Source organism: Manacus candei, unplaced genomic scaffold (assembly GCF_025592945.1).
Source record: "Manacus candei isolate 608988 ecotype Guabito, Panama unplaced genomic scaffold, ASM2559294v1 h1tg000060l, whole genome shotgun sequence".
Classification (NCBI taxonomy): Eukaryota; Metazoa; Chordata; class Aves; order Passeriformes; family Pipridae; genus Manacus; species Manacus candei.
In genome coordinates, this window is record NW_026138108.1 from 5,857,326 (window position 1) to 5,877,276 (window position 19,951).

Genomic DNA, 19,951 nt, shown 5'->3' on the forward strand with positions numbered 1-19,951 from the left:
ACAAGCATGGGAAGTTCTGATGAGAAGTGTTATTTCTAGTTTTGATTTATTCCTTGCTCAAAGGCTGAAGGGTTTATAAGCAGCAGGGCAATTTGCAGACACATTTTCCAGCAGATTTAGAGTTCTCACACACCCATCTCTGCTACTGCCTTCTTGTAAAAAATGCATCTATCACTAGAGCTTTGCATTGAAATCTCGCTGTATTTCAAGTGGGAGATGGAAGAAACCAAAGTAACTCAGCAGATGTTGCCGGATGCTTTAAAAGCTGCATTTAAAACGTCCCTAAGGACCTGTGCAGAAAAAGGCAGGGAAAAATCACAGTTAGTGTTACACACACACACACACACACACATAAACAGATCCATTGACTTAAAACAGACTTTTAGCTGTTACTCATATTGAGCAGTACAAGCGAGCACATCACTGTCTGCTGTCTTTACTGATGTATCTGCACTGTGTTCAGCAATCCTATAAATCCATTATTGCTGGGAACAGCTGTGGAGCAGACCGATAGGCTGGGAAATGAGCACACAGCTGGGAAAGCTGCACAACTAGTGCCAGGCTGGCCCCAGCCAGAGCCCTTACACCTTGGACTACATGCACCATCAGAAAATGCCTAGGTATCAACAGACTGAAGTGTAAGAGCACTTCCCAAGGAAGCAAAGGATTATTTGGTGTTACCAGCTATTGCTGAGCTTAAGACTTTCTGAAAAAAAGTCATCTGATCAGGTGTACAACACTCTACATATCCCTGTGGAGGAGGCAGCCATCCATCCATAGGCACAGTGGCCTGGACTTGATGACTGACGTGGGCGAGGGCTGGAGGGAGCATTAAGCAGGACTGGAGGAGACAGGCTTTGCCCCTACAGTGTAGGGAGAAGGAAGGGGAAGGAGCACATGGGGTGGAGGGAGATGATCAGAACCTGGGAAGGAAGTGAGAAAAGAGCAGCCTGGCAGGGAAAGCTTTCCCTGGAAAGAACAGTGGTATCATGTGCCATCTGGAGGCTTAACACAGAAATGAACAGGATGTATTTTCTTTCTGGAGTGACAGCAATGGTAGATATATACCTTAATCAGAGCTGACATTAGATCAGTCTTTATCACAAAATCTGTTTTCCTTCTGATAGAATATTCCCAGCTCTAAAAACACCACATCAAAAAACTGCCAGATAAAAAAATTAAAACAAGTCCAGAAATCTCTTCCAGAGGATACATGTCTTCCTGTCCATCCTGCCCTGTAGTGAAACAAGGGCAGAGACATGGTAGTGTCTGAAGAGAGCTCTGACCCCAGTACAATGAGCACACAGCTCTCGTGTCTCTAGCAAACTTCTTGTCAGCACCATTAATGTCCATGAGACATTAGCATTACACTCAGAACATTGTTCCAAGGAATCTGTTTTTTTCATGCTTACTTGGAAAGCTGGAGGTAAAATGCAAATTAAAATAACTCACTTGAGATCAAACTAGACTATCTTTTCTCAGCAAGAGGGGATAATTTGCTAGCTTTTCTTCTTGCTGTCAGGAAATTATGTCTATTAATATATAATGAAATAACCCCAGGGAAAGCAGCTTGAATTAATAAATGGGGCTCTGCTAAGTACCAGGGACAAAGAAGAACAGGCCTGGATCACTAATCTTTTTCTTCAGATCTAAGAAACAGTCTGAAAAGGGCTCTCAGCTTCTCCCTCATGTGAGATGTTCTAACAGCTCCTTCCCTTCAGCCAGCAATGCAGGCAGGAAGCAGCTCCTCCTGGTACTTCAAACTCAGGATTTCTGCTTCATTTGCCTCCTCCTCCCTCGCAGGCAGGAGGCTGGCATGGGCAAAGGGTTTGCCAAGTCCAAGGGCAGAGAGAATGGAACAAAATACAAGATTGGAGGGAGGCACTGTTTGGTACCAATTCCTTAAACACTTCTGCAAAGTGCTGAAATGGAACAGCTTGCAGCCAGAGTTTTCAACACCCCGAGGTCTTATGTGAAGAGCTGAAAGGAACTCTCTGCAGCAGTGCCAGAGTAATTGAAAAAAGGAAGTACAGTAACTTCTCTGGTGGGTATGGGAAGTGGGAAAACACTGTACCTGCCTACCTCAGAAGCAAGTTAACTACTGATCTTCACTTGCCCCTCATTCTGGCCCTAGACCAAAGTGATTACATCTGCATTTTTTAATTAGTTTTTACTCAGAAAAAACAGGAACTGTTAAGACCTAGGCTTTTTCTTTTTGCTTCAGAAAAGCACAGTGCGCAAAGTTTTCAGGTGTCCTTCCCTTCCAAGCTCCCATTTCTGACCCTCTTCCACAAAAACATCCACATCTGTTCATCTCCAAACTCCATTTGCTGCCTGATAACTCCCCCAGCCAGGAAAGGCATGCAAGGGCATCATCAACATATCCCATTTATCAAGTGAAGAACAGGATAGAAACATTATGTCCTCTCCTCTCTGACCTCCAACTCTTTAAACTCAAAGGCATTAGAACCAATGCATGACAAGACCAAGTACAGAATGTGATTTTCAGATATATGGGTTCAGCTCTACCCACCCAAACAGAGTAACACTCCAAATGACAACCGGACAGTTTGCTTTACTGAAGTTCTAATATCTCAAACCCATGTAATTTTTGGGGGGGGGAAGTGAGGAATTTCACTTCCCAGAAGTCTCCCTGAGGCTGATTACCTCTGGCAGTGGTGGTCACCTGCTGCAGGTCCTACACGTTCATTGTCACAGCTTCTCTTCTGCCGCATGAGTCTCACTGAGAGCGCTCAGACAACATCATGTGGCTGGCACATGCCCCCACTAAATGATGATGAGACAATCACACTGCTCTTCCCATCTCACCACCCAGTCACTTCAGAAAACACAGAAGTTACCATGGAGAATCACAAGATTTTACAGTTAAGTGTCAGCACCCCATGATGAACTGGAGAGCTGCTGAACGCCAGTATCACCCTCCAGGCATGTGATCCTCCTTGGGAGTGATTCAGATGGCAGCCAGGAATGGAACCTAAAAATTTTAGGAGAAAAGGACTTACCTGAGATAATGTTATATGCCTCTACAGACAGCTAATCTGTAATCAAGCAGCCAGCTGTAACATTAATAAAACATACTTCTGCATCCCCTTCTATCACCTCCCAACAAAAGAACATCTTAAAGGGATTGAAAAATCCTCCTTCTTGTTCCTCTGAAAGTAAATGAGTCCTAGAAACACTGGACCTCCCTCAAGGCTATTTCAGTGAATGTAAATCTTTTGATGGACCTTGGAGGATGGTCCTGTTCCTTTACCTGGTATCAAGCTCTTCATTTTGAGAATCCACCAAGTGGCAGGACACAGTAACATGAGACCGAGATCCTGCCAGGCAAGTCTGAATGACAGATTACAGCCTTGCAGGGAGCTCCAGTGACTGTAATACAAAAATTACTCAAAGGTCACCCCAGAGAATGGGTGCCCACCTTCCTTATCTATTATAAAGCCTTCTAAATGAAACTTTAGGAAATTAATTTTATTTGAAAGGAACTAAAAAGAAAACACCAATAAAGGAAAAATAAGACAGAGTGCTCTAGGATGATGCTTTTTAATTGTTATTTTATATCTTTAGAAACAAATCAAACCATTAAAAACATTATAATGTGCAGAAATTTCCTGTACAACAAATATGAAAACAACAAAATTTGTACATCATTTCATGATATTCAACAGTCACTTATTTGAAACACATCAACTTTTCCCTTCTTAAGCAGGCCCCAAATGGGAAAAAAAATAGAACAGAAATGCAGGAGATGTAATCGTCACACAGTGCAGCTTTCAGTGGACAGCTTTAGATAAGCAACAGCAACAGAAGACATTGACCAAAGAGACAGATCTCAGCAATTATAACACAAAGAACATCAGAGGGCAGGGAGAAAATAATTTCAGGAATTCAAGTCATCTTGACCAAGACAGATCCACAAGGTAGTAGAGCATTGCCTGTGCTCCTTCTCTTCCTGCAGAGACGTCCTATAAGGCAGATCCTACTTATTCACATTGACATTACACCCAACTTTATCTTTACAACATTTTAAGCCTTACCAACTTTTTCCACCTATCAACATGGGATCAACAGGTCATTTACCTCAAACTTCAGTCTCTTCTCGCAATGAGTCAGTTTGGGGAAAACACATGCATACAGTTTTATTTAAAATGGATACTCATTAGATGATGCCACAAGTGAGAATCTGATGTCTGCTTCCAACACCAACATAATGGGACAGATCCAACTGTTTTCTCTAAGAGGATCTGGGCAGTGGTCAAGCAAAAACAGTTACTGTTCTAGCTAGTTTTCTGATGTTCTGCTGCAATATTATGAAATCAACATCATCTAGCATGGAAGACTCATCTCCCTCTCCTCTGTGCTATACAAAACAAGGGCCTTCAGGAGCAAGACAGCATTCGCCACCCTAAGGCAGCAAAATCTTGGGAGACCTGAAATAATGAATACTGGCTCTGTGCTCTGCACAGATGTGCTGTAACTAAAAGAGTAAGAGACTTAAAAAAAAACAACCACATGACTGTAAGGGGCAGACTTTCCTCCCTCCCAGTTCCTTTGGAATGGTTCTGTTTGGTCCAAGTGGTTTATCTTTGTTTGTCAACTGACAGCAGCCTAGGAAGAATATGGGCCCACTTTGTGGACAGCCAGTTTGGATGGAGCTGGCAGGATCATTAACCTCATGGTAGTTTTTTTGTTTTGTTGGCTTTTTTTTTCTAAGTATTTCAGAGAAAGCGAGAAAAAAAATATATTCAAGTGGCTGCTAAAAAAAAACATATATAACAAATTTAACCAAAATAAACAAAACTCCAAAACCCACCAACCAAAAGCTGAACTGCACTGTGGCCTGTTCTCCAGTTTTGCTCACACAGCACACCACAGTTTCACACCAGGTTGTAAAGAATTCCTCAGGATATTCATAAAGTTACAGTTGTGCACCAGGAATTCCTACATTTTCCTTCAGCTGACATTGGATCCCGTGAGGTTGTCAGGTTCCACTGTAAAGCCACATACACTCTTAGTATCTGCAGCTTTTTTTGACAAGTCTACTAAAACAAAACAAAAAAAAACCCCAAAACAACAAAAAAGCAGCAGAATTCCAGGGACTCTGGTTATTAAACCTTCATAAGATTTTTCACCACTTTATAGCTATTCTATAGCATTATTCATGAACTTCATATTCATCTGCAATGCAACCAGTGCAATGATCCAAAGACCAAAAAACACACCCTCCCCCCACCCCAAGCTACTTAAGTCCTTCATTGGTAATGCCTTCCTAAGTCTAACAGTTATGTACCAGCAAAATAAATCCAATCTGATCCTCGACTTGTGAAATCAACAACTGGAGGATTTCTGCTTGCTTGTTCTGTTTCTAAAAGGACCAGCTAAAACAACAGCAGCAGTACATTGCAAGTAATTATAAAACAATTACACTGGATCAATGAGATGCAGGCAGGTAAGACATGTCTCAGTTTTGAATGGCTAAAACAACCGAGAAATTTGTCTTTACAGCAGAATTTTGTACAATGTGTTTTGGTAGAAACAGTAAAGCCAGTCAATCATTTGGGAGTGCTTGAACACTTGGAACCTTAGTTTCAACATTTTCACAGATTTATATATTTGAGGAAAAACAACAACAATGATAAAAAGACACCAACCTGAGAAAAACTCTATTAGAATAGAGTGAGCATTATTCAGTAAATCATATATTGCACCTTTAAATAAATCATTATAAATTGTATAAAAACAGAAATATCAGTCAGGAACAGGGAGGAGCTATTCTGTCCTTCATACACACCCACACACACCCCCTTGCACACACATTCACAGATTCACTTTCTCTGGTTTTTTTCTACAGTTAAAGCTCGGAGTGACAGACCACACTCCTTTTCCTCTGGCAGAGGCACCAAAACATTAAGGCAGGGGATATTTGTGGTGAAATGCAAAAACAAAGCTCACCTCCAAACTTCTGGAGAGTCCTGCCAACAGTGCAACTACAGTTAAGTTTGACATAAGCCTTATTTAAAAATCTGTGTTCTCATTAAGAGTTTCATACAAAAATAGAATCTCTGCTGTTTTCTTTTTTCTAGAGTAGCAACTAGAAAAGGCACAATTTCCAAGTATAAATGTCCATTTGAAGGAGCCGTTTGTACTCCTTTTTTTAAATAAAAAAGAACACAGAAAAAATAGATCACAGAGGCACATATCTATTAACTAAGTAACCAGATACAGTAGATAAAATATGTTCCTGAAACTTATAATTAAATATATTAAAACAGCTCACAAGCCTGGTGTCTGTAAATGAAATCATACAAAATTGTAATGAAAAGCTTGTGTTATTATTTTAATATTTAAATTCTAGTTCACTGTTCATACTGCAAATGCTATTTCACCTATCAGTACTGTTAAATTCCTAAGAAAAAAAAGCAAGATTCCTCTGTTAACTTCAAATAGTTTTGCTTGTGTTGTGTTGGTTTTTTCTTTTTAACATCAACCTGTAGCTCCTGCCAGCATTTTGTTTTCCCTCCTGTAGATCACTTCTTTGAATGCAGACAGAACTGCAGAAGCCAGACACGAGACACTGCACACAATCCCAGAAAACATGAGTAGAACACCTCCCTTTCCTATGGGCAGGTACCATCTCCTGGAGAAACTGCATTCCTGCTGGACTATGCGTGGTAGCCATTGGCCTTCCCAAAGCCTGGTCCAGGTGTGAAATTTTCATAGATTGCCATTGCTGTCATGTTTTGGTAAATAAGATCAGTTTTCTTCTCCCTCTGGGATCTAATAATATCCATAACACACTGGTTTAGGAAGACGTACTGGTCCTGACAGGAGAAAAAGAGAGGTAATGCATTTCTAGAAAACATCTGATTTTCAAATTAATTCTGCTTCTGAATGTAGGTTTTGGCACTGCACTGAAAGTTATCACAGAGTAAGTTTTAGAACTTGTGTGTGTAGTTCATAGAAAATAGAGCTGGAAGGGACATCATGATGTCATCTGACCAACACCCCCATATAAAACTAGGATCAAGTTTACTGTCAGGCCTAATGCCCTCCTAAAAGACTTTCGCAATGGAGATTTTACAGCCTTTTTCAAATCAGCTTGAGTTAATCCACACACCTTTTTGGATCAAAGAGATAATTTCAGCAGGAACACTTGTATTCCTGCAGAATACAAAAGAAGAGATGCACATCGAGACCACCTGACTCAAGATAATTCTGGCTCACAGCTAAAGGATAAAACCCACATGGGTAAGACAAGCTGCACAAAAGTCTGCTTTGGGATTTGGCTCTTTCCAGCTGCAAATGCCAGTCCTACAAAGTACTCTTGCTTGGATGTACGGTGGCCCCTGGCTGCAACTACTTCTGTGGGAAGAGATGGAGCAGGAAGGAGGGAAGTTAAATAAAGAACAATTTTAACTCCTTAATATCTTATTTTCCTGTAGTTCTGAGCTACATCCCGAGTCCATGCTTCCTGAATTATTATGCACACTTGAAAAACGTGCTGCTGGGTCCAAGACAGCCTCACCTCAGTTTGCACCATTAAAGGCCGGTGCATGCGGAGGTCGTACACCACTCCGTACACATCCACAGTGTTCTCCATCTCCATCTGCTGAATCAGGCGGTCAATGGCGATGAACGTCCCTGTCCTCCCGACACCAGCACTGCAACGACACGGGGAGGCCATTTACTGCTTTCTACCAACCACCTGCTCCCTGCTGGTCTGATGAAAAGCCAGTGAAACCGCTACGATGCCTCCTATTATTTCAGTGGCACAGGTAATAAAAGTCTTGGCAGCCCAGAGGGGTGGCTCTTACCACCACCAAGAGGAAGGAGGGATATGCTTCTGGGCTTCTCAGCCTTGCACTAGCACAAGATTATATTGAAAAGCACTTGAAAGGACAACTTTTTCAGCCAAGTTTTCCAGGCTAGGAGAGATTCTAATGAAATTTTGTATCACTTACCTTGCTACGTACATAGCATTGCTAGTTTCTGAAGCACAAAAAAAGGTTTAAATTCCTCCCATGTCTTTAGGCAAAGAAACTTATTTTGTTTTTAATCCCATTAGAGAAAAAAAAAAAAAAAGATCATAAAAAAACCACAAGATAAAAGCATGTCTAACAGAAACACGTTCTTCCTACCTGCAGTGCACCAGAGTAGGAGAGTCAACTGGATTTTGACTGTTGTACTGATGAACGAGGTGCCTAAAGTCGATGAGAAGGTCTGTCGTCTCTGGCACTCCGTGATCCGGCCAGGAGGTGAAATGGAACTGCCGCACCGTGTGGCTCTCTGGTGTGTTGGACTACAGGAATATACATTAAAAAACAAACCAAACCAAACCAACAACAAACCCACAAGACAATGAAAACTGGCTTCAGAGGAGCAACAGTAGGGGCTTCCTGTCATATACACTGGGCCAAGCTCAGCTTCAATAAAGATGCCTGTTACAAAATGTGCAGGGATTTGGATCAATGATATTCCAGTTTCCCTCTTCCTTGCACTACAGTAGGGAATACTTTGAAATAATTTTCTTTTCCTTTGACTTTACTCTGAGCTCATATCTGCTGCATTGTATTTGCTGATGTGGCTAATTGTTCAGTCCAGCAGATATTACAAGTATCTGCATACGCACAAGGTTATTTTATATACTAACAACTAACAACCAAGGCAGTACTTACTTTTTCTACAGTGAAGTCCCTTATTGTCCATTCTGGAAGGACAATTTCTGAGACCATTGTCACCATAATGTCACCGTAGGTCTTGGACTGCTTGTCTGGCCAGTACTGCTCACATTTTGTCTAAGAACAGAGTTACAAAGTTAGACACATTACACACGGCAACGAAGCAACTGACTCTTAGTTTTAAATAACACACCACCTGAAGCAGGGCTAGAAAGCATGCCACCCTTCTCAAGGGCTATTCCAGGGCAAAAGAAGCTCTGCCAAAGTCATTCTTTAGAGAGAAGAACCCACCCTTAAAGATAGCAATTCCACAACTCTCCTGAGGCAATCTATTCCAATAGTCAGCAAACATGAAAATGGGAAAAAGCTTAAAAGAAAAGTTGTGCCTATTTAGAAGATAGTCCTCCACCAAGAGGATGGTTGTTAAAAGAAAGCAGTCAGTCTCCAAACTGCTACAAAATTAGAAGGGATCCAGCTGCCTTCAAGAGACAGTTCAGTTTTGATAAAAACATACCCGAGCTTGTTCCATACATTTTGTCAACATAACAATAGAGTAGATATTCTTTTCCCAAATCATTTGCCAGAAGTCGTCTATAGTATTGGGTAATGGACCCTGTGCAGCAATAAATGCCTTCTTTGAGTTATAGCCCTAAGAAGAAAAAAACAAAATCAATATATATATATACACACACAAATGGGCACCAGTGAGACATAAAAACTGATTTTAAACATCATTAAGAGTTGTTAAGCCTACATCAGAAAAACACACATTATATTTCATTTCAGTTAACGAAGCAACTTACAGGTATATAGTTTGCATTAATATAATCACCAGTTCCAGAGCTCTCATTTGAAAGTTTAACACGAGAAATATCATCTGCAGACAGAAAAAATGAGAAGACAATTATGAATTTTAGAACTGGAACCTTTCACCAAAATACTGTTTATTTAATGCATGGTTTCTAAATAAGAGGTGTTTTGGAACAATGTGCGTTTTAAGAATAAGAATAGAACTTCAGGAATCATAACTAGTAGTATTTATATAATGAAAGCCTTCAGAAAAATGAGTGGCCAGGATAAACACTCAGAACAACACTGTTTATTTTATTTTTAAACATGGTATGGTTTTGCCTATTTATATATTTCTAACCCAACAAAAAATTTACTACAGTTTTAATTACCGGATTAAAAAAAAAGTAATTTGTCTCCTGCTGCCATTGCAGCTGATGTTTTTCCTCCAAAGCATCCAAAAGTACCCATCACTGTTCACCTTTCAATTCCTTCTTACACTCTGCTACCTTGGGATGCCCACAGGTAGCTTGGCAGTGCTTAAGACTCTCTGTTCATCTGCAAAGCTGGTCTTATATTTCTTATAGCTCTGCATATGCATCTGTCTGTGGTCAACTGTTATCCTTTTGTGTTTTCAACCCAGACTGTAAGTTTCTCACAAATGGAAAGAGAAAGCTATTTAATTAAGGGAAAGTTCTTTAAAGGAGTTTTCTTAAGAAACATCCTTGAGGGAAAGCTCTTCCAGGTTTGCTTATACAGTGATTTTGAGAAAGCAGCAGCTCAAATTCAATGCTTTGGTAACTGACAACACTTGAAACCTCTGGGTAGAGCCAGATTAGTCAAATCCAAGGTTTTCACTTAAACATTCGACCAGTAGAAGATGCAAAACCAAAGAGAGTAACTCACATGGTAAGACATTGTTGTATCTATTTTTTCCCCTGTTCTCAGGTAGTTCAGCAGCAAATTTGGGCTGATGAACACCAGCAGACTTGAGTTCCTACAGTAAGAGAAGGATTCATGAGCACCTGGTCTGGGTTTCAGAATCACACAAACACATGACAAACAGATAAAAATACTCCAAACCCTCATGGTCTGTGCTGTAAAAGCAGGCATGTTAAACTGGGATAAGTGACAATAAATATCACCTTATTACAGGGTGGGAGGGTGACAGTGACAAACCTGATGGAGAAGGGATTAATACAGAATGTAGGAACTGTAGTGTGTTTAAAAAACAGAGATGGGCTTTAAAAGCCTGTTGTGCTAAAACACAACACTGATATCAATGGCACACTAGTTCTGGCCCCAAGGCACTGAACTACTTTGCATAAGCTTACAGACATTACAGGGAGAAAGGGAGCACATACATAATGAACACACTGAAGGAAGGCAAGGTGGAGCACCAGCCTGTTAAGTACAATCCCAGAAAGAATTTGAAGAATAAAGTCAATTAAAAACTTCGAGGAGATGAGAAAAAAAACCTAATTCTTTAACAGCAGACATGACAACACAGAATCCTTCCCGACACTTCCTTCCTGTCCTTTGTACCTTGGAACAATTGAGCTTTAGCACATTTCACAGAAAAATATTTACGGTCAGTAAGCAAATCATAATTGCTTTTTCTCAGACTGCTCCTCTGAGCTATTCACAGGTGTGGTTTGCAAATCACACCTACACACTGAAGAAGTCAGTGAAATTAGCAAGAGACCTGTCTTGCTGTGTATTAAAAAACCCTCCAAGATGAGAAAAAAGAAGTGTAAAAGTTAAATAGCATCCCCCAGGCTAACTCTGCAGTGTTGACTAGGGCAAGGACTCAGGAGGTCCTGTCTCTGGTGACAGTTCTGACCAGCAGGCCATGCTGTAAGCTCACAGGTAGTGGTAGTAATTCAGGACATGAAGTATTTATCATGCACCTCAACTAAATTTGGAGTTGCATAGGGGAAGGGAAGGCTATACATACAGCTTAACAGTCTCTATAATAAAGGATCCTTCTCTTTCTCTTCAGTAAGCCTTGTGTATGCTCCCTAGGAAAGCTGATTTGACTTGCCAAAAATATTTGTCATGAAGCTCTCTCCACTGAGGACACATACCTCATACTCTTCTGCAAAACCACAGTTGGAGTCAGCTTGCTGCTTCTTAAAGTAGGACTCAAAGTTCTCCACTTTAATCATTTTTGATCTAAAATGAGAAAAGCCATCTATTAGCAACTGGTATTAGGTCAAGAAACCATGGATTAATTCAGTCAATGTGTTAGAAAGTGTTCTTTACTTACTTCTTGACCCTTCAGGGGAGGGAGGGGGGAAGAAAAAAAGGCTGATTAGACACATGCAGTTGTATTTTTCACTATGTGAATCTAAGAATGAAAGCATGACTGTTAGTTGCAGCCACAAAACTGTGCATTTACAGGGGACAGGGTATCAAGCATAGCATATAACTGCTCTGTTAAACCAAGGAGAGAACAGTACATCCTTCAGGAGAGGAACATTGCAGAAGGTGTCAGTCAGCCACTTACTCCCATTGGATGGGCCCTATTCTCTGGTGTATTTTATGTCAACCATCAAAGTCTACACAGGTGGGATTTCATGGGATGCTCTGGCCGTGCCTTTCCATCAGCACAAAAAGGGGTGTAAGAACCAACAATGTTGTTCAATTGTACTGCCTGTGACTTCCAATTTATTATGGTTACTCCCCCATGGCCAGCCTTTACAATCACAACATTATCTGAATTAAGGGCTCAGCACACAGTGGTCACAAACAATAGAAAAAATTTAGGTTACAGTGCTCATTTTGCCTACGTGCACTTTATCAACAATTTGGTTTGTTCCCTCAATGTGCACGAAACATCAAACATCCTGTTTTTCAAAACCATGTGGAGCATTTGTGTGTCTAATGGTGATTCATGAAGTGAACACAAATCTCTGCAGTGGCTCTAGAAGTCTTGATCAATATGATTATTTTTAGTCTGGAGGTTGAGGTCTTTAAATTCCATGAGGAATTAATACTTCAAAATTCTATATAAAACTGCACAGAAAACACGTATCTGGGTTCAGAGTAATTATTGCAAATATCACTTGATCTCAAAAAACAACATGTGAAAGGATATGGACTTACTTAATTGGAGAAAAGGACACTTCAGTATTTCTTTTATCTTTCCTGTAAGGTGAAAGAAAACAACACATAGGTTCACAGTAGAATTTAATGGAATGCATATGAGATTTCTGATGACAGCTATCTCCTGTGCCTGCTGAGAACAATTTCTTTTAAAGCATCTCATTCTGTGAAAAAAAAACCCAACTCCTGAGGCAAACCTTACACCTGGAATAAAAATAAAATACTTCATCCTTTATTGGGTGATGTTGTTCTTTCTATTTCTTTCTGTTGCAACCAGAGTATAAAGCCTGAACATAAAGCACATATTTTGGTGGAATAAGTACATCTGAGGGATCTGCACTGCTAGGTAACATCTCAGGAGAACTGCTACTAATACCAGAATCCCTACAGTAAGTCTTCAACAGTGATGTGTCAGTCATACTGGAAGTGGTTGTTGAATGAAAATAAATGTTCTCATTATTGTACACAATAATTGGACACAATTTGGAAAACAAACTAAAAAAGCTGGACTAAAGGTCTTACAGTTAACTCTTTAGAAAGGAGGCACTACATGATCAGAAGCAGAAAAAAAGCCTTTGTGGACTCTTACATCCCAGATTATTTGGAAAAGACTGGAAACTGAGAGATCAGCTCAAACCTTAGGCAACCCATCAGCTTCTGGAAATTCCAAAATGGAAGTTTCATGTGACAGGAAGTTAAAAAGGATATTAATTGAAAACTTAAAATCAAACCATATAAGATACAATTACATATGCCTTTTAGCACAATAATTTGTGATGTTTGCTCATTTCTAAGTGAATGACTTCATCAACATGCCTGAATGGTGAGGCACTAGAACAGGTTGCCCAGAGAAGTTGTGGATGCCCCAACCCTGTCAGTGTTCAATGCCAGGTTGGACACAGATTTGAGTAACCTGGCCTGGTGGAAGTTGCCATGGCAGGGGGATTGGAGATGATCTTTAAGGTCCTTTCCAACCTAAGCCATTCTATGATTCTATTGATTAAGATTTATTTTATTTAGCTCTTCTGAACTCATTAGTTTGTAACTATGGGGTTAAACAAAGTGATTTAACAACTGGTTTGATACTTCAATTCTAATCTATAACATACAAACAACATTTTTAATACAATGCATCTTAAAGCATCATGACAGAGGTGTATAAAACAGAGAGAGATACAGAAGTGAAATACTGGTGTTCCTCAACACAACTATAAACATACATTACCTTCTCCTTCTCCAGAATATGAAACCCCCTATAGCAACTACAGCAAATATGGCCAAAAGACATCCAATAACCACTCCAGCAATAATGCCTGATAAAAGAGAACAAGTATTACTCATTACTGATCTACTTCTTCAGTAATGATCTAATTCAATCAACATACTACAGCAGAACCTTACAGGTGACAGAGCATGCTCTACTCTACTAAATGTCTCGCCTTTACTGTGTCCTTTGGCAGCACCAGTATTGAAACCTCAGTAAGAATAATAAAAAGAAGATGATAAATTAATAAAAAATTGGGATCGAGGGACCAGTACCTGCATTCCAATACACCTGCGTTTAGTTTACCAGAACTGTTAGAACATCAGTTTCTTTTTGCTACTTGTTGCTATACTAAAGTCTCACTGTGCCATCCAATCCCTTTTAGCATGCCACGAGTAGCACAGCTTTTGGCTACTCCTCCAGTGGAAGTCATACATGTTAAAAAGGGATCACCTGCAGAACTAGCAAGGTATGAATTTACCTAGAGTAGTGTCACTGCAAAGCTAGAAACATTTCACACAGAGAAACCAATGGGTGTTTTGATATTATGAGACTTGCCATAATTAAGGAATCTCCACACGCTGTGTATGTGCCAAGCTGCCAGTGCTATATTTGACATTAACTATACCTGGATCCTGGGGTAGTAAAACCGGTTCAGAACAGGGTGAAAATGACACATAACTGTCTTCCCCCTCAATCACGTTGGCCATAAAGGTTATATTAGTGAAACCTGCAACACATGCCCTGTTGAAAAGGTAGAAGGAAAAAACCAAAAAAAACCAGGTACGTTATAGGTTCATTTAACAGCCTTAAGCAAGATCTGTAATCTTTCCATTAGACGATCTTTAAGATTTCAATCGCAGAAAACTTAACAAAACAGTGATTTGAAATAAATACCTGTATGAAAGAAGTGGAATCAATGGTCCGTTTTCATAGCCATACATTGTATTTCCCTTGCCTACATTAACGATGTTTTTACCATTCTGAGAATGGAAAGAAGGTGATTCTGCCTGCTCTGTTTCTATGACATACGTAACATAGGTAGTTGTCTTCTTCTTCTTGAAATCTTTGTATGTGTTGTTCAATTTAGACTTCAAAGACTCATAACCTTCAGGAAAAAACAAGGATATATGTGGTATACACATCATCCACTGGTTTTATATCAGTTGGCACAATGGTTGAGATGATCACATTAACGGCAGTTGACATTACTCCATAAGTATTGCCTGAAATGAAAGGCTAAATCCAACAGATAATCTCAGAAATCTCTTCTACTGCAGTGCAATCTACTGCACTACCTCCCTATTTCCCTGTGTTACTTGTTTCAATCTGCTTTTGGCTTTACTTCTGCCCCACAGAGCAGAGTTTCTGTGTAAAGGTACATTAGTGGTGGAACCTGGTGCCCCATGGACAAGTTTCACTAGCCAAGTAAGCTATATCAATACATGTTCTATCAACTATCATATGTAGAGACTACAATGCAAATGGTGTAGAAAAAGTCAATCGGTATTTGGTAACATTGTGCTACCCAAACAGCATCAAGCCTCATTCAGGGTGACACTAAACTTGTCCTGACCTTGTTCCTTGTTCTATCTTACAAGAAGTCTCACACCTAAACCCTAAGAAATGAAAGAGGTAATTTCTGCCTTTTCTTGACATAGACAAGCAGTGGACAAAATGCTGATCAGAACAGTTTCCTTTCCAGAAGACTAAAACCAGGCTACCACAGTGAGCAGTGACCAACAGGACACCGTTCACAGAACAGCACCACTTCGCAGTATCTGTTATAGAAGATGAATCTTAGAAACTTGAAGCAATCATACAGTTGAGGCACATGTAACCTAAGAGGTAATAAACAAACTCAATCTACCAGTTATCCAAGAACTCAAGAGCAAGCCAACTGACATGAATATTCAGTGTTGAGGGAGAACGAAGAATCTTGCTCATTTGACTGAAGTTTGCATACACTGCTCTCTAGTGACTGCCTTTACAAAGCTAAAAGCTCCTTCTAAAAGCAGATATAGTATTGAATTCATCTTTACAAAGGAGAAGCCTTGCGGGAGCTCTGAAAGAGGGAAGAGCTCTAAGTTTTGTAGAGTTGTGTAGAAACAAGGGTTGCTCTGACACCAGTGAGCTGGTGGCTCACTGCCACCAGCAGCAAAGTTCCCATCAACTGTAACTGTGCAGGAACAGGGTGCAAGACAACTCTTCTAAAGCACTAGCTAGACTTCATTAAAAGCAGCTGAGGGTGCAATTAACTAAGTTACCTTGAAATGTGTGTTCAATACTACCTGAGATATGTTTTATGTCCTGTCTTGTCCCTAGTTTCAAATCCAACAGGAATCCCAGGTTATACCTGCAGCACCTTGTGGATGTCTTGGATATCATCCTAAAACAGACACTATTCCTTACCTAGACAAAGTCCCCTCTGTCTATCCTAAAGGCAATGATGTCTGTTTTAGAACAGAGAAACACATCTCAAGAATATTTGTGCTAATTGAACACCATACAGCTGAAGCAATGTTTGGCTGTAAGGTTATTTTCTGCTCCTATCAAAGCACTCACTCTACATTGTAAAGGCAGGCAATCTTCCTCCCTTATTTTTCTCCTTCTTGAATACCTTATAATTAAAGAAGAATGCACCAAATCTCATCATGACTTACCAGGACTGGCTGAAAGTACAAGCAGAGCTGCACACAAGAGACTGGCATTCAAACCAGCAACTCTGGGGCAGCTGAGTAGGCATGTGAAAAGTAGGTATTTTCTGCACTGATATGATATATATACATATACCTATAACAGTAGTACAGAAAATTCCTATTTATATTATATATATGTACACACACACACACAAACATTTCTTGGACATGTATTATATGAAAAACCATAGTAAAAAGATCTACGGTCAAAATTCTGCAAGATGAATTTCCAGTGTTATAACAAAGGATAAGCATGAATGTCAAATCCTACTTGCCAGAAAATATCTCCATCAGGTGCTTTATTCCTTCACTGCACTGGCAGAAATGAAAAGTTGTTCAACTGGAAACTACACTGCAAAGGTAAGTTCCTTAATTTAATGATTCAACACTAGACATTCACTAATTAAAGATATTTCTCAGTTTTGATGTTTTAAAGACACCAGTTTGACAGACTACTCTCTGGTTTTCTGTGACATTCAACCTCCCACAGCATTAATGCTGTCAATGCTATTCGAGCCTTCCACCTGCATCCCATCTCTCTCAGTTAAAAGTGTTTTAAGTAAAATCAGGAGGAAAGCCCTCTTCTTTTTAAGATCTTACTGCAGACATCTTCCAGCTGAAGAAAGGATGGGAAAAACATTCCAAGTTCCAAAGCTGCTTGTGTTAGCTGCTCTGACAATTATTTGGGAGCGTGGGGGGTGAGGAGAAGAAAAGATACTACACCATCTTGAGGAAGGGAATCACTGGTAAATCAGTTTGACAACAGTATAGGGGCAGTACATATGAGACCTATGTACAAGGATAAGTCAGGAAAGAAAAGACCAACTGAAAATGGGCTTACTGAAAATAAGGAATGATCTGACAAAGCAAACATGATTTTTGAAAGGTGATTGAAAATACTGAGTCAGCTTTTTCTCTGTCCATTTAACACCTATTTAGAGTCTAAAACATAATGCCATCTGATAAATTGTTTCACATAGCTAATGTCATAACATCTTACCTTGTTCTGTTGTGATCATTACTGCGTAGGCTTTTAATGGACCATACAATGAATCAAAATCAGAGAATTCAACAGACAATGAGCTGTGACTGACTACCTTGACTGAAGGAGCTTCACTTGGATGAGGTGGGTCTATCAACAAAAATATTTTTTAGCATGTTAAGGACTGATAGAAATTTTCCAAACAAGAAAATTCTGTAATACTGATGCTGTTCATATAATGCATATTTATTGTGCATCACATTAGACTTCGCATTAATGTAGTGTTTTATTCATAATCTGTAGGCTGATAATGTATCATACTAACTCTGGCATTCTACGACCATGAAGTTAATATTTTTGTCCTACAAATTCTCAAATTTCATGCTCAAATCTTAATGCTTACCAGTAATGCTTGTGTGACACAGCCCGTATACTGGAGAGCTTTCAGAACCATTTGAAACAGTTATGATAGTAACATTATAGGTGGTGAAATAATCTAAAGATTTTGTTTTGAAGGTTTCCTCTGAGCCTTCTCCCATGCAGGGTGGAGCATCTTCTTCATTCTTCCCTGAATTACTTATATTAGATATTATAATTTTGAAGCCAGAGCTGTTACCAGAAGGACATTTCCATTTCAGCATTAGGAAAGGCTGCTTGGCCACTGGTTCACACCAAAATGAATTCACTGAGGCAGGTTCTGCCAAAAGAAAAAAGAAAAACAAAAAAGAGGAGTAATAAATCTAGTGTTGTCCTTAATAGAAAAAGCTGACTATTTGTATGTTATGTGTATAAATGTTTGTAAAATTTCAGTTTCCCTTTTCACTGTTAAAAAGATGCCCACATGGCATTTACTGCCTACACAAGGACTTGTTACCCCATGAGAAAGACAAATATTTAACACACTAAGTACACAGACCCATTCTGTGCTCTGTAACTCCTCTACAGACAGGGTTACTGGGAAAACTTGGGCTCAGTATCTGTCAAGATCAGTAACGTTTTCAAAATGATGTTCAACTCTTTAATATACTACACAAAGAACATTCTTAGAGTAGTATGTAGACTGACACTAACTCCCTGTACAACTACATAAAACTCTTAGTGGCCAACAAACAAGAAAACAAATATAAGCTCTGTGCATTAAGAGCATAGCAGCAGCCATCCTTAGAAACAGCAACTACAATATGTCAGTTTGGGTGAGAGTCTTCTAGGACACAATATAAAAACTGCAACCTTATGACCAGATACAAAAAGATATTCAAAAAGTTAATGTAGCAGTAACACTGAGAAGAAAGGTCTCTGTAAACTGAGAGACGCACAACCATGCTTCCATGTTTCAGACAGACTGAGATTATGAGTTGCCAAGCAGCACTTATGGAGTACCAGCAACTCTCTTAACAAGTTCATCCCAGAGCCCCTTTGGAAAACCCACTGGGGAGCTCTGGGACAGATTCATTTCACCTCAGTCAAAGCGGGACAAAAAAAAGGAAAGGACAAAGTAGCATCTAATCACAACAAGGGGGAAAATAGTCCCAGTGCCTCACATGAGGAATGCAGGCGTAAGTCAACCTTCTCCTGCCTGCAGATGAGCTGCACAAAGCAGCGTGGCTGACAGGCACCCAGCACAATGCTGCCCACAGCCCAGCTGCAGCCATGGGCCCCTCCAGAGGCAGAAGTTCCCCAGGCACAATGTACACTCTGTGTGCATCACTCACGGCTCAGGATCTGAGGGCTTCATCCATAGGGAAGAGAGGGCACCAAAACCCCCTACAAACACCAAACACCAAAACCCCCCTTCCACACCATTAACATTGCTGACTCTAGATAGGCTGTGTGCAGCACTTCTGCCTAACCATGTTGTATTTCAACCCTGGTGGGCAGAGCCCTGTGCCCCACAACAAAATACAGACCACCAGGAACAAGGATGCAGGAAACTGTGACTTACTTGTATACAGGCCTATGGACCTTCCTTCTCCTTCCGTCTCATTATCAGCCACTACTGCAAATACAGTGAAGCTGTACATTGTCCCAGGAATTAAATCAGTAATTTCTGCTTTGCGGTCAGTGGATGTCACGTTCCTAACAGTCATATCTTCTGCAACCTCTATCCTGTACGTGTAGGAGTGGGAAGCAGTGTCATTCACCTCCCATGTTAAGTTGACAGAAGTCACACCAACATATTCTGCCTTGAGATCAAGAACTGGGCTGGGCTCTGTGAAAGGCAAGACAACAATCTGTCAGCCTGCAAGAACAGCTGCTCACAGGCACAGACAGAAGAAACACAGGCACATCAGTACTTCATTCCCTTCCCACCACTCATGGTTCAGAGTGCAGGATGAGGCCAACAACATCACCCGGCACTGCTGGAGCCTGCTGCACCAGTGGGCAGCTAAGAGAAAACTGCTGGAAAGTA

General features: G+C 40.2%; 1 protein-coding gene across 18 annotated transcripts in view; it reads right to left on the minus strand.

The window, feature by feature from the left end:
• Nucleotides 1-3,548: 3,548 nt before the first annotated feature.
• PTPRJ (protein tyrosine phosphatase receptor type J) overlaps nt 3,549-19,951 on the minus strand; it is a 73,922-nt gene continuing 57,519 nt past the window's right edge. For 11 of the 18 annotated variants that reach the window (XM_051803999.1, XM_051803991.1, XM_051804002.1 and 8 more), the window contains 15 exons: nt 19,484-19,750; nt 17,945-18,238; nt 17,560-17,691; nt 14,758-14,968; nt 14,489-14,604; nt 13,822-13,909; nt 12,597-12,638; nt 11,576-11,663; nt 10,395-10,485; nt 9,503-9,576; nt 9,214-9,348; nt 8,697-8,816; nt 8,160-8,320; nt 7,547-7,682; nt 3,549-6,842 (listed from right to left, as the gene is read on the minus strand). In XM_051803999.1, the coding sequence (XP_051659959.1) occupies nt 6,684-6,842; nt 7,547-7,682; nt 8,160-8,320; nt 8,697-8,816; nt 9,214-9,348; nt 9,503-9,576; nt 10,395-10,485; nt 11,576-11,663; nt 12,597-12,638; nt 13,822-13,909; nt 14,489-14,604; nt 14,758-14,968; nt 17,560-17,691; nt 17,945-18,238; nt 19,484-19,750 (2,114 nt within the window). In that variant the 3' untranslated portion in view covers nt 3,549-6,683. The remainder of the gene's footprint in view (nt 6,843-7,546; nt 7,683-8,159; nt 8,321-8,696; nt 8,817-9,213; nt 9,349-9,502; nt 9,577-10,394; nt 10,486-11,575; nt 11,664-12,596; nt 12,639-13,821; nt 13,910-14,488; nt 14,605-14,757; nt 14,969-17,559; nt 17,692-17,944; nt 18,239-19,483; nt 19,751-19,951) is intronic. The other 7 variants (XM_051803987.1, XM_051803997.1, XM_051804000.1 and 4 more) reach the window with 3 other exon arrangements.